We start from the raw sequence: 15,151 nt of genomic DNA on the forward strand, positions 1-15,151 counted from the left end.
ACAGTCTACAGTTGATTCACTTAAGTCAAATGAAACAAAAAATAAACAATAAACACAAATCATTTACTAGTCATATCCTATATCCCCTCACTTTCCAGTAAATGAAATTTTAGCCTTTACTGTACCAACGTCAGGATCAGAACCCCAGAAAAAATGCAAAGAAAAATAAAAGAAGCTAATTCCTGGCTTTTGAGCTTTCAAGAGCCATGTCCAGGGTGACCTGATCTTTAATGGTAATTTTTCCTCATGTGCTGACTTCAGACTCTAGATATGATTCCACTGTACCTAATGTTCAATAAATGTTATCTCTCACTATTATTACTGATGGCATACTGCATTTACTCTAAGATCTTAGGAAAGTTTTATCATAAAGTTATTCCTGTTATCTAAAATCACATGCGATCACATAACAAATAAAAATGGAAATAGCTTACTAATGACTGAACATGTCATAAATTTATCACGAGTCCTTTCTTCAAATTTTTCTTTAGCTTCTTTGGACCACTGCATTGTCCTTTTACATGGTTCAATATAGGCCAGCTTACATTTAATTGCCTGTGTTAAACAAATTATACCATTAAGAAAGTAAATTTAATTTCTAATTATTTTAGGACTTAAGTAACATTTTATGTAATTCTGTACAAAACTAAACCTTGCATTTGAATTTAATATATATTTAGAAAACAATCAATGTGCAAAGATGTCTAACAGAACTTTATAAATGCAAATAATTGGAACAGAGTATTTGGATGAATGAATTATAGTACATTCATATATTGGAATAATGTACACCCATTAAAACAATTACAGACATTTTTTATACATTGCTAAATAAGAAAAGCAGGTTATAGGACTATATATATAGTCTTATCCTATAATTGTTAAAAATATAGACGATGCAGACATGTAAGTCTTAGAAATACATATACCCAAAACATTGAACAATTCTGAGTGATTCACCTCTTTTTTGCTCATCCGTATTTTCACGTTTTTTTCTATAAGACTTTTGCCTATTTTTGAAAATGAAAAACGCTTAATAATTCAAATAATATAGAAACATATAAATTTAAAAATAAGCCCCCCCCCTCCTTTTATCCTTCTATCATAATCCTACACAGAAAGTACTTCTGAGGACCTTTTTTTCACACAATATATCAAGGTAACTCTGACCACATTATATAGTTATCTCAAAGTGATATATTAAAAGCTCATACCACCAAGACAAAGAAACAAAAGGCATTCAAATTGGAAAGGAAGAAGTAAAACTGTCCTTATTTACAGATGATATGATCGTATATTTGGAAAATCCTGAGAAATTTATGGCACAGCTACTTGAGCTAATAAACAAATTCAAAATTCAGCAAAGTGGTGGGATATAAGATTAATACACAAAAATCAGTAATGTTTCTGTACACCAGAAATGACCTAACTGAAAAGACACTAAAAAAAAAAAAATTCCATTCACAATAGCAACTAAAAAAAATCAAATACCTAGGAATAAACTTAACCAAGGAGGCAAAAGATCTCTAAACAGAAAATTACATAACTTTACTAAAAGAAATAAAAGGGGACCTAAATGATGGAAAGATATTCCATGTTCATGGATAGGAAGGCTAAATGTTGCTAAGATGTCAATCATACCCAAACAGATCTACAGATTCAATGCAATTCCAATCAAAAAGTATGCAAAGTAGGTTGTTGGAAATTTGACTGGAATTGCATTGAATCTGTAGATCTGTTTGGGTATGATTGACATCTTAGCAACATTTAGCCTTCCTATCCATGAACCTACTTTGCATACTTGAAAAAGCTAGTTATCAAATTTATTTGGAAGGAAAAGATGCCTCGAATTGCTAAAAACATTCTAAAAACAAAAAACAAGGTGGGAGTACTTACACATCCTGATTTTGAAGCATACTATAAAGCCATAGTAGTCAAAACAACATGGTATTGACACAAAGATACACATACTGTCCAATGGAATCAAAGTGAGAATTTGGAAACAGACCCCCAGATCTATTTTTGATTCTTTACAAAGTCAACTGATTCTTTATAAGGCCCCAAAATCCACTGAACTGGGACAGAACAGTCTGTTCAACAAATAGGCTGGGAGAACTGAATATCCATATCCAAAAGAATGAAAGAGGACCCCTACCTCACACCCTCTACAAAAATTAACTCAAAGTGGATCAAAGACCTCAATATAAGAGATAGTACCATAAAACTCCTAGAAGATAATGTAGGGAAACATCTTCAAGACCTAGTATTAGGAGGTGGCTTCTTAGACCTTACACTCAAAGCAAAAGCAACGAAAGAAAAAAGAGATAAATGGGAACTCCTCAGAATCAAAAGCTTCTGTTCCTCAAAAGAATTTGTCAAAAAGGTGAAGAGGCAAACAATGCAAAGGGAAAAATATTTGGAAACCATGTTTCTGATAAGAGACTGATACCCTGCATATATAAAGAAATCCTACAGCTCAACGACAACAGTACAAACAGCCCACTTATAAAAAGGGCAAAAGATATGAAAAGACTTTTCTCTGAAGAGGAAATTCAAATGGCTAAAAAACACATGAAAAAAATGTTCATATTCACTAGCTATTAAGGAAATGCAAATTAAAGACCACAATAAGATATCATCTCACATTAATAAGAATACTGCCATTAAACAAACAGGAAAGTACAAATGCTGAAGAGGATGTGGAGAAATTGGAACTCTTATTCATTGTTGGTGGGACTGTATAATGGTACAGCTGCTCTGAAAGTTAAGCAGTTCTTCAGAAAACTAGATATCGAGTTACCCCCACAATCCAGCAATTTTACTTCTTAGTGTATACCAAGATGATCTGAAAGCAGTGACATGAACAGACATTTGCACACTGATGTTCATATCAGCACTGTTGACAATTGGCAAGAGATGGAAACAATCCAAGTGTCTTTAACAGATGAGTGGTGTATACTTATGATGGAATATTACACAGCAGTAAGAAGGAACAAGGTCTTGAAATACATGACAACATGGATGAATCTTAAAGACATAATGCTAAGTGAACTAAGCCAGACACAAAAGGAGAGATACCGTATGTTACCACTAATGTGAACTCTGTGAACAACATAAAATAAGTGTCTTATAATGTGGAATATAGGGGACTTAGAGATAGATTGTGAAGGGGAAATGATAATCTAATATGTACAGATATAATAAAGAGGGTGAACTTAATGGTATGGGAATGGACAGGTTTGATTATGGTTCATTAATAGGATTATAAGTATCAGTACGGCATTGAAGGTGAACATGTTCAAAAGCGACTGTTTAAAGGCATGTAACCCACAGAGTAGCACCACAAATTTAAAGAAGTGTTAGCATGATTGTTCTAGTTTGCTAATGCTATCGGAATGCAAAACACCAGAAATGGATCAGATTTTATAAAGCAGGTTTATTTGGATAAAATTACAGTCTTAAGGTCATAAAGTATCCAAGGTAAGTCATCAACAATCGGGTACCTTCACTGGAGGATGGCCAATGGTATCCAGAAAACCTCTGTTAGCTGGGAAGGCATGTGGCTGGTGTCTGCTCCAAAGTTCTAGTTTCAAAATGCTTTTCTCCCAGGACATTCCTCTCCAGGCTGCAGTTCCTCAAAAATGTCACTCTTAGTTGCTCTTGGGGTGTTTTTCCTCTCTTAGCTTCTCTGGAGCAAAAGTCTGCTTTCAATGGCCATCTTCAAATTGTCTCTCACCTGCATCTCCTCTTCTCAGCTCCTGTGCATTCTTCAAAGTGTCCCTCTTGGCTGTAGCAAGCTCACTCCTTCTGTCTGAGCTTATATAGTGCTCTAGTAAATTAATCAAAGCCCATGCTGAATGGGCAGAGCCACACCTCCATGGAAATTATCCAATGAAAGATCTTGCTCACAGTTGAGTGATCACATCTCCATGGAAACATCCAATCAAAAGACTCCAACCCAATAAACACCAATAGGTTTCCTGCCCACACAAGACTGCATCAAAGATAATGGCATTATGGGGGACATAATACATCCAAACCAGCACAATGATATACTTACAAGGTATGACACTGGTGCAGAGGATTAACAACAGAATACTATAAGGAAAAATTATCCATTATATATTACAGACTATATTTAACAGGAATATCTTAGCAGCACTACACTAATACTAGGGATGAATAATTAGTGGCTGATAAGAGCTCTGGGATGTTCTATTTTATGACAATTGTTTAAAATTGAGAGTGATGATGATTGTACAACTAAGTGAAGATAATGTGAGAAACTGATGGTTTATCTTGGGACAGAATATATGTTATGTGAAATGAGGAACCCACTACTTAATAAATCAGGCTCTCCATCCTGAGGCTTGCTCTTGTGCAACTTAGGGCTGTAAATGGGAGGATAAGCCTTTGTAAAATTATGCTTGAGGGGCACTTCCAGAGGAACCTCTTTTGTTGCTCAGATGTGGCTTTTCTCTCCCTAAGCCCAATTCAGCAAAGAAATTCATTAACCTCCCCCATCCTTGCCCCCCAGGAGGGACATGACTCCCAGAGGAATGAATCTCCCTGGCAATGTGAGACACCACTCCCAGGAATGAGCCTGGCCCTGGCAGCAAGGGATTGAAAATGCTTACTTGACCAAAAGTGGGAAAAAGAAAAGTAACAAAATAAGGTTACAGTGGCTAAGAGATCTTAAATAGAGTCGAGAGCCTATCCTGGAGGTTCCTCTTATGCAAGCTCCAGTTAGATATCCCACATGGCCACAGTATGCCATGCCATGCCATGCCCTTACCAATGGTAGTCCTGAAATACCTAGATCCCTATCTGAGATACTATAAAAGATTCACTCACTAAGTTTTAGCTCTCAGAAACTTAAATTCACTGGAGTGTTCCTATGCCAGACAAGTCCTGAAACCCAGAGGCAACAGCCTCTTTAAGAACAACAATCAGATGCAGCTCCATTTCCCATAATGTCAACACCACTGTTCAATATGAACAAGATAGGGTGGTGTGGTCACTGCCTAAACACGCCTTAAGATCAAGAAAGTGATTAAACAAGAGGAAGGGGCAACAAATAAGATAGGATTTAACAAAGGATTACGAATACCGAAACTTGATACAAATATATTTTTAGATGCTAGGGTATTAGAATAGTTAGAAGGAAATAACTGAAGTGGTGGAACTGTAACTTATAATATTCTTTGAAATGTGCTCTATAGCTATTCACGGAATTGTGCTTTGAAAGTTTTCAGCTTTCTGTATACATCCTATATTTCAAAATAAGGAAAGAACTGAAACTCTAGAACTGTAACCCATAATATTTTTTGAAATTGCCTATATAACTGCTTGTTGAGCTATACTTTGAAGTTAACATCTTTCTGCATATATGTTATATTTTGCAATAATGGGAATAACTGAATTGTGGAACTGTAATCCGTAACATTCTTTAAAATTTGTTAACAACTTGTTAAATCATACTTTGAAAGTTATCACTATTATGTATATTCGTTAAAGTTCACAATGAAAAATTGCATTAAAAAATGCATACCAGTAAGTACTTACAAAGACACAACCTATATATTTTAAAAATGTTTATAATTAATGCTTATTTGCCAAGATATACATATTATTTCTTAAACAGTAACTAGCAATACTTATCTATATTCTGTGTATCAGAAATTATTTACAGACAAAAAAATCATGGTTAGCAGAACAATTCTACAATGCAAATGACTTCTGAAAATACTTTCATTTTTGTGCTGATATTCTAACCTTATAATTCATAACAAATAAGTTACCTTCTCCGGGGGATTCAGAAACTCATCCTTTATTTTACGCATCTCTTTAAGTGTTATTTTTGCAGTATTACCAAAGTCAACATATTTAACTTCAACTTCCCGATGTCCAGGCAATCCTTCAAAAATTAGGAAATTAGAAATCACAAGCTTGGAAAGAAAATAGGGAATTATTTAGCAAAATTTAGATTGATCTATAGTTAATTCCATTAGAATACTTATAAGTACAACACATGCTCGATAGTTTTTAAAATGTAGAAAATATTTCTAATACGTGAAACCTCAAAAATCATCCATATGCAGAGCTGTTCAAATGTAGTAGAATGAGAAACTAACCATTTTAATATATTCAAAGTATGGTCAAAATTAAACACCTATCAAATAGTAGATGGTATAGCTTAAGAGTTAAGAATTAGGCTTGGAGTCAGAATGATTGGCTTAGAACCCTAGCTCTGTCACTTAAATGGTAGGTGACCCCAAGCAAGCTAATTAATATCACTAAGGTCCGGTACCCTGAGCAGTTTCTTTCTTTCTTTAAGCCTTGTTACTTCATCTGTAAAATGGGTATATATTAATAGAATCTAGTAAGTTTTGTTTTGTTTTTTGAGGATCTTTAAAATACTTCTCAAAAACACCTGGCACAGAGTAAGCACTTAATAAATGTTTACTGTAAATCAACATAGGTCTTCAAACAAGGAAAAAGATGCAATAAAAAATCAAGCTAAGGATTCATTCATATAACAATGTTTTAACTGAATTTTTTTTAAATGTTATTTTTGGAGATATTACAAAAAAATCAAGGAAAGACAGACCTCTATGTCAATGGAGTCCATATAATTTAGAGGATATCAAAAAAACCTCTGGTAGGATCAACTACATTTAAGTGCAAAGAAAGATCTCTTTGACTATACTCAAAATATATAGTTGACATTATTTTCATATTTAAAGACTAATACAGTACATATAATTTCAACGTGCTCCCTGGCAGAAGAGAAAGCAGGCAGAACATCACTGGTACTGAAGATGGCCTCAAGCATCTTAGGACCTATGGTATGGATGTTTGTGATAACTGAGAAGACATGTTATTATGGGTAAAAGACCAGAATATAGAGGAACCTCTTCTTACTCCCTCTGGATTCCTAATACCAGAAGGATGTTCTCAACTCTACCACTGTCATTAAGTTCTTACTCTTCCTGAAGTCTGTGAATGGAGATGCTCTTTTATATTTACAAATAAAAAAAAAACAAACAAACAAATGAGGGATGGAATTTAAAAAACATTTGTTAGCCATATTGTCAATCAAGTATGACAGTAAGTTAGGAGACATGGATGATCTCAAAATTTACTTTCCATATATTCCCTCTGATGTAACTGCTGGAAGACTCCCCCAAAATAAAGGAGAAAACAGAAGATGTAAACATGCGATCCAGGAAACAAGGCACCAACACAAGAGAATAAAGGGTATTACCAAGTAAAATAAATACCCAGAAAATCAAATGTGTAGTAAGCCTGGAGGGTAAGAAGTCCAGTTAGACTCTGAAAAGTCAAATCATGTGGAAAACTGTCTTGAACGATTAGGAAAAGGTAGCCATGAATAAAAAGAATATGAAGTTGGAGACAGAAGAAGATGGTGGCATAGAGAGGAGTAGAAGTTAGTTAGACCCCCTGGAGCAACTAATAAACAACCAGGAACAACTAACAAATGATCTAGAATAACTGTTGGGGGAACAATGTGACTATCCACACATCATGCACCAACCTCAACTGGGAGGAATGCCTGAGATCCCAGTGTGGAACCTGTGAGTAGAAACTGCAGACCTGAGCAGGGAGTTCCCTCACCCCATGGCAGCCCGAACTGCAAAGCCTTGCTGTGATAGAGAGCAGTACTCTCTGAACAAGTGAGTATACCTCAGTACAGCTCCAACTGGGGTTTTAATTGGCAAACGTGGACTGCTTAATGCAAGGTACAAATCCCCAACAAGCAGACAGAGGCTTTTAGTGATGACTGACCTTGAAGAGCCAAGGGACTTCTCTGTCCTGGGAGGGGGAGCCCAGAGACCAGGTGCTATCTCTGGCCGATGGGTGAAACTGGGGGCCATGGACTGGTCCTGAAAGGGGGCTTTCTCTCCCTTTTTCTCTCTTTCAACCTGAGCAGCTCAGTGGAGAAAGCCTTAGACATTTTGAGTTCGCAGTGCTTGCAGTGGAGAAAGCCTTGGCCATTTTTCATTCGCAGTACTCTGACCCAGAAAAGGGTGGAGAAAGCAGAGTCAGAGAGACAAAGAGCTTACTTAAATGCAGATGAAAACTCTCTAGGGGGTGTATCTTCCCTAAGAGGAAGGAGGTGGTGCCCAGCTCTACTACCCGTCTTACATTCAGAACCAGACCACAGAGCCTAGGGGGGAAAACAGCCAAAACAGAAACTAAGGAGGCCACACATCCTTACAGTCAGGAGCTACAGGATAACAGGCGCCAAATACTGGGAAGGTCAGGAAAAGCACAGGGGCTTGAGGCCTCACAGGGTGTGTCAATCTTCTAAGATACAGCCTCAGGGAAACCTGATACTGAATATTTCCCCCTTCTGGGACCTGATCCTGTTCTGGTCTGGGAAAACCTGATTGGGGTAACCAAGGAAATAGGATGCCTAGACCACAGAAAACTACTACAAAAAATGAAGTTAAGGTGCAAAGGAACAAAGTTACACTTCAACCAAGATACTGGAATTTAAACAACTAACGCTAGATCAATTCAAAAAGTTTAGGGAAGATATGGCAAAAGAGATGAAGCATACAATGATAACACTGGGCATACATAAGATAGAAATTGAAAGTTTGAAAAACCAACTAGCAGAATCTATGGAAATGAAAGGCACAACACAAGACGTGAAAGCCACAACGGAAACATACAACAGCAGATCTCAAGAGGCAGAAGAAAACACTCAGGAACTGGAGAACAAGGCAACTGAAAGCCTACACACAAAAGAACAGATAGAGAAAAGAATGGAAAAATATGAGCAATGTCTCTGGGAACTTAAGGACAAAATGAAAAAGAATGTACGTGTCATTGGTGCCCCAGAAGGAGAAGAGAAGGGAAAGGGGGCAGAAGCAATAATAGAGGAAATAATCAATGAAAATTTCCCATCTCTTAGGAAAGACATAAAATTACAGATCCAAGAAGTGCAGCATACCCAAAACAAGACAGAAATGAATAGGCCCATGCCAAGATACTTAATAATCAGATTATCAAACGTCAAAGACAAACAGAAAATCCTGAAAGCAGCAAGAGAAAAGCAATCCATCACATACAAAGGAAGCCTGATAAGACTAGGTACGGATTTCTCAGCAGAAACCATGGAGGCAAGAAAGAAGTGGTGTGACATATTTAAGATAATAAAAGAGAAAAACTGCCAACTGAGAATCCTATATCTGGCAAAACTGTCCTTCAAATATGAGGGAGAGCTTAAAATATTGTCTGATAAACAGACAATGAGAGAGTTTGTGAATGAGAAACCTGCTCTACAGGAAATACTAAAGGGAGCACTACAGACAGACAGGAAAAGACAGGAGTGAGAGGTTTGGAACACAATTTTGGGTCATGGTAGCAGAGCAATGTAAGTACACTGAACAAAGATGACTGTGAGTATGGCTGAAAGAGGAAGGTTAGGAGCATGTGGGACACAAGAAGGAAAGAGGAAAGATAAGGTTGGGACTATATAACAGTTGTGACAAAATGTACAAATATGTCTTTTCATGAGGGAGAACAAATGAATGTCAACCTTGTAAGGTGTTAAAAATAGGGAGGTATTGGGGGAAAACACAATCAATGCAAACTAGAGACTATAATTAACAGAAACATTGTATTATGCTTCCTTTAATGTAACAAAAGGCAATATACCAAAGTTCAATGCATCTAAGAGGGACATAGGGAAGGGTATGGGACTCTTGGCATTGCTAAAGTTGTCTGACTCTTTATTCTACTTTAGTTTAATGCTATCTTTCCTTTTGTTGCTTCCTGTCATTTTTTTTTTCTTTTCCTCTTCTCTCTCTACCTTCTTTGACTCTTCCTCCTGCTTTGTGGAAGAAATGGAGATGTCCTTATATAGATAGTGGTAAGAGTGGTGAATACATAAATACACGACTATAACAGGGAAACACAGATTGTTTACTTAGGACAGAATGTATGGTGTGTGAACAAAACCATCTTAAAAAAATGGGTTGATGAAGAAGCCCTGAGGGCACCATATTGAGTGAAATGTCAGACACATAAGGACAATATTGCAGGATGTCACTGATATGAACTAATTATAATATGTAAGCTCATAGACATGAAATATAAATTATCAGGATATAGAATGAGGCTAAAGAACGGGGAGCAGTTGCTTATTATGAGCAGAATGTTCAACTAGGTTGAACTTAAATGTTTGGAAAAGGACAGAGATGATGGTAGCACATTGTGAGAATAACAGTGCTGAATGGTGCGTGAATGGAATGGAAAGGGGGAGCTCAGAGGCAAATATGTCACCAGAAGGAAAGTTAAAAGATGGGAATGTATAAAACAGTGAACCCTGTGGTGGGCAATGTCCGTGATTAAAGGTACAAATATTAGAAATCTCTTTCACGAACCAGAACAAATGTATGACACTATAAATACAAGTTAATAATAAAGGGAAAAATATACCTATTGCAAATTATATACTACAATTAGTAGTATTTTACTGTTCTTTCATCAACAGTAACAAATGTACTATACCAATACTATGAGTCAACAATGGAGGGGGTGTGGTTGGGGTATAGAAGGATTTGAGTTTCCATTTTTTGTCTTTACTTCTTTTCTAGAGTAATAAAAATGTTCTAAAAATTGAAAAAAAATTAATTGTGGGGATGGATGCACAGCCATATGATGGTACCAGGGGCAAATGACTGTACACTTTGGATCTCTGGATAATTGTATGGTATGTGAACAACCTCAATTAAAAAAAAAAAAACAATTAAAAGAAACACCCTTAAAAAAAAAGAATATGAAGCAAGTGCAAACTTGAGGCAATGATTAACTCAAAATAGAATGAAACAAAATATACTTTATGTCTTGCAGTGAAAAGACATTTACATATAACATGAATTTAACTAAAAATTGTGATGCAACTATACTGGAGGGAGAAGAGGAGGACAAAAAGGCTAAGAGATCTAAAACTGTCATCTAACATAAGAAGTGAACAGCTAATATCTAAACTTTCAGTTGAAGTAGTATATATTACTTAGAAGAAAAAACACAGGTAAATACCAAAAGAAACAGCTGTAAGTATTTTGGGAGTGGTGTGGCATGTGTAAGATCTAAGTGTGTTAGCCATTTGATTTCCTTGAATATTTTTTCTTCTTTTTCCTCTCCTCCTACTCCTCCCATTGTGAGTATGTTGGTGTGCTTAACGGTGTTCCACATTTCTCCAAGGCTCTGTTGATTTTTCTTCATTCCTTTTTCTCTCTCTGTTCTTTGGCTTGCTTATTTTCTTTCTTTCTTTTTTTTTATTGAGATATATTCACGTAACATACAATCCTTCAAAGTGTACAATCAGTTGTTCATAGTATCATCATATAGTTGTGCATTCATCACCACAATCTTTGAACATTTTCATTATTCCAAAAAATGAAATAAAAATTAAAATAAAAAAAAGCATCCAAAACATTCCTTTCCTCTCTTCCTTCCACTGTTCATTTACTTTTCTTAACACTTTCTTTTAACTTTTCAAAAAACTAAAAAACAAACAATAAAAAAACATTTCAAACAAAACCAAAACAATGGCATAAGAAAAAACAACCTAAAACAACTACATTGTTTCCAACATATTTCTACCACACCCCAAGAAAATGAACAAACCATAACTGAACAAAGGAATAAGAAAAACAAGTAACCTGAAATAACTACATTGCTTCCAAAATGTTCCTACCCTACCCAAGAAAGTAAACTATAACCCAACAAAGGAATAAGAGAACAAATAACCTAAAATAACTAAATTTCTGAGAACTTGTTCCTACCATACCCCCCCAGAAATTAACAAACCAGTCATTCCTGAGCATTCCCATAACATTAAGTTTACCCTCCATAACTTATCTGTTATTATTAGATTATCGTTCTCCCTTCACTATTTGCTGTCTATCACTAGGTCCCCTACTTCCTACAATATAAACCATTTATATTTTTCACAGAGTTCATATTAGTAGTAACATACAATATCTCTCTTTTTGTGTCTGCCTTATTTCACTCAGCATTATGTCTTCAAGGTTCATCCATGTTGTCGTATGTTTCATGACCTCATTCCTTCTTACTGCCATGTAGTATTCCTTTGGGTGTATATACCACATTATGTTTATCCACTCATCTGTTGAAGGACATTTGGATTGTTTCCATCTCTTGGCAATTGTCAATAATGCTGCAATGAACAACAGTGTGCAAATGTCTGTGTCACTGCTTTCAGGTCTTCCGGGTATATACCAGAAGTGAAACTGCGGAATCGAAGGGTAGTTCTATATTTAGTTTTCTAAGGAACCACCAGACTGTCTTCCAAAGTGGCTTACCATTATACAGTCTCACCAACAATGAATAAGAGTTCTAATTTCTCCACATCCTCTTCAGCATTTGCACTTTCCTGTTTGTTTAATGGAAGCCAATCTAATCGGTGTGCGATGATATCTCATTGTGGTCTTAATTTGCATGTCCTTAATAGCTAGTGGATATGAACATTTTTTCATGTGTTTTTTGGCCATTTGTATTTCCCCTTCAGAGAAAGGTGTTTTCATATCTTTTGCCCATTTTGTAACTGGGCTGTTTGTACCGTTGTTGAGTTGTAAGATTTCTTTATATATGTAAGATATCAGTCTTTTGTCAGATATATGGCTTCCAAATATTTTTTCCAATTGAGTTGGCTGCCTCTTCACCTTTTTGACAAATTCCTTTTAGGTGCAGAAACTTTTAAGTTTGAGGAGTTCGCGTTTATCTATTTTTTTCTTTTGTTGCTTGTGCTTTGGGTATTAAGGTCTAAGAAGTGACCTCCTAATACAAGGTCTTGAAGATGTTTCCCTACATTATCTTCCAGGAGTTTTATGGTACTGTCTCTTACATTGAGGTCTTTAATCCATTTGGGTTAGTATTTGTGTAGGGTGTTGTTCTAGTTTGCTAATGCTGTCGGAATGCAAAACACCAGAGATGAACTGGCTTTTATAAAAGGGGGTTTATTTGGTTACTCAGTTACAGTCCTAAGGCCATCAAGTGTCGAAGGTAATGCATCAACAATCAGGTACCTTCACTGGAGGATGGCCAATGGCGTCTGGAAAACCTGTTAGCTGGGAAGGCACGTGGCTGGCATCTGCTCCAAAGTTCTGGTTTCAAAATGGCTTTCTCCCAGGATGTTCCTCTCTAGGCCTCAGCTCCTCAAAAATGTCACTCTTAGTTGCTCTTAGGGCATTTGTCCTCTCTTAGCTTCTCTGGAGCAAAAGCCTGCTTTCAAAGGCCGTCTCCAAAACATCTCTGTAAGCTGAAGCTCCTCTCAGTTCCAGTGCATTCTTCAAAGTATCCCTCTTGGCTGTAGCAAGCTGGCTCCTTCTATCTGAGCTAATATACTGCTCCAGTAATCAAGGCCCACGCTGAATGGGTGGGGCCACACCTCCATGGAAATTATCTCATCAGAGTTATCACCTACAGTTGGGTGGGGCACATCTCCATGGAAACACTCAAAGAATTCCAATCTAATCAGCACTAAAATGTCTGCCCCACAAGATTGCATCAAAGAATACGGCTTTTTCTGGGGGACATAATACATTCAAACTGGCACAGGTGTGAGGTCCTCTTTCATTCTTTTGGATATGGATATCCACCTCTCTTAGCCCATTTGTTGAACAAACTTATATCCCAGTTCAGTGGTTTGGGGGGCCTTATCAAAGATCAGTCGACCGTAGATCTCAGGGTCTATCTCCGAATTCTCAATTCGATTCTATTGATCAATATTTCTATCCTTGTGCCAGTACCATGCTGTTTTGACTACTGTGGCTTTATAATAAGCTTCAAAGTCAGGGAGCGTAAGTCCTCACACTTCATTTTTCTTTTTTAGAATGTTTTTAGCAATTTGAGACATCTTTCCCTTCCAAATAAATTTGATAACTAGCTTTTCCAAGTCTGCAAAGTAGGTTGTTAGAATTTTGAAAGGAATTGCATTGAATGTGTAGATGAGTTTGGGTAGATTTGACATCTTAATGACATTCAGCCTTCCTATCCATGAACATGGAATACTTTTCCATCTTTTAAGGTCCCCTTCTATTTCTTTTAGTAAAGTTATGTAGCTTTCTATGTATAGTTCTTTCACATTCTCAGTTAAATTTATTCCTAAGTACATGATTTTTTCAGTTGCTATTGAGAATGGACTCTTTCTCTTGAGTGTCTCTTCAGTTAGGTCATTTCTAGTGTATAAGAACATTACTGACTTATGAACATTGTATTTTGCTACTTTGCTAAATTTGTTTATCAACTCTAGTAGCTGTATCGTCGATTTCTCAGGGTATTCCAGATATAAGAACATATCACCTGCAAATAATGACAGATTTACTTCTTCCTTTCCAATCTGGATGCCTTTTATTTCTTTGTCTTGCCAGATTGCCCTGGCTAGCACTATGTTGAATAACAGAGGTGACAGCGGGCATCCTTGTCTCGTTCCTGTCTTAGAGAGAAGGCTTTCAGTCTCTCACCATTGAGTACTATGCTGGCTATGGGTTTTTCATATATGCTTTTTTTATCATATTGAGGTAGTTTCCTTCAGTTCCTAGCTTTTGAAGTGTTTTTATCAAGAAGGGATGTTGGATTTTGTCGAATGCTTTTTCAGCATCTACTGAGATGATCATTTGATTTCTCCCTTTGATTTGTTAATGTGTTGTAATACATTGACTGGTTTTCTTACGTTGAACCATCCTTGCATGCCTGGAATGAACCCCACTTGGTCATGGTGTATGGTTTTTTAAATGTGTCTTTGGATTCAATTTGCAAGTATTTTGTTGAGAATCTTTGCATCTATATTCATTAGGGAGATTGGCCTGTAGTTTTCCTTTCTTGTAGCATATTTACCTGGTTTTGATATTAGAGTGATGTTAGCTTCATAAAATGTGTTAGGTAGTGTTCCATTTTCCTCAATGTTTTCAAAGAGTTTAAGTAAGAATGGTGTCAGTTCTTTTTGGAAAGTTTGGTAGAGTTCCCCTGTGAAACCATCTGGCCCTGGGCATTTATTTGTGGGAAGCTTTTTGATGACTGATTGGATCTCCTTGGTTGTGATTGGTTGGGTGAGGTCTTCTATTTCTTCTCTGGTCAGTCTGGGTTGTTC

The 15,151-nt window shown here is 36.5% G+C and overlaps 1 protein-coding gene across 1 annotated transcript in view; it reads right to left on the bottom strand.

The window, feature by feature from the left end:
- The window catches only part of RNF17 (ring finger protein 17), a 179,264-nt gene that overhangs the window by 94,241 nt on the left and 69,872 nt on the right, over positions 1-15,151 (bottom strand). The window contains exons 17-18 of the mRNA XM_037799896.1: positions 5,802-5,917; positions 435-555 (exon numbers count right to left, since the gene is read on the bottom strand). Coding sequence (XP_037655824.1) covers positions 435-555; positions 5,802-5,917 — 237 coding nt within the window. The remainder of the gene's footprint in view (positions 1-434; positions 556-5,801; positions 5,918-15,151) is intronic.

The sequence above is a fragment of the Choloepus didactylus genome, chromosome 12 (genome assembly GCF_015220235.1).
Source record: "Choloepus didactylus isolate mChoDid1 chromosome 12, mChoDid1.pri, whole genome shotgun sequence".
NCBI classification, from domain to species: domain Eukaryota; kingdom Metazoa; phylum Chordata; class Mammalia; order Pilosa; family Megalonychidae; genus Choloepus; species Choloepus didactylus.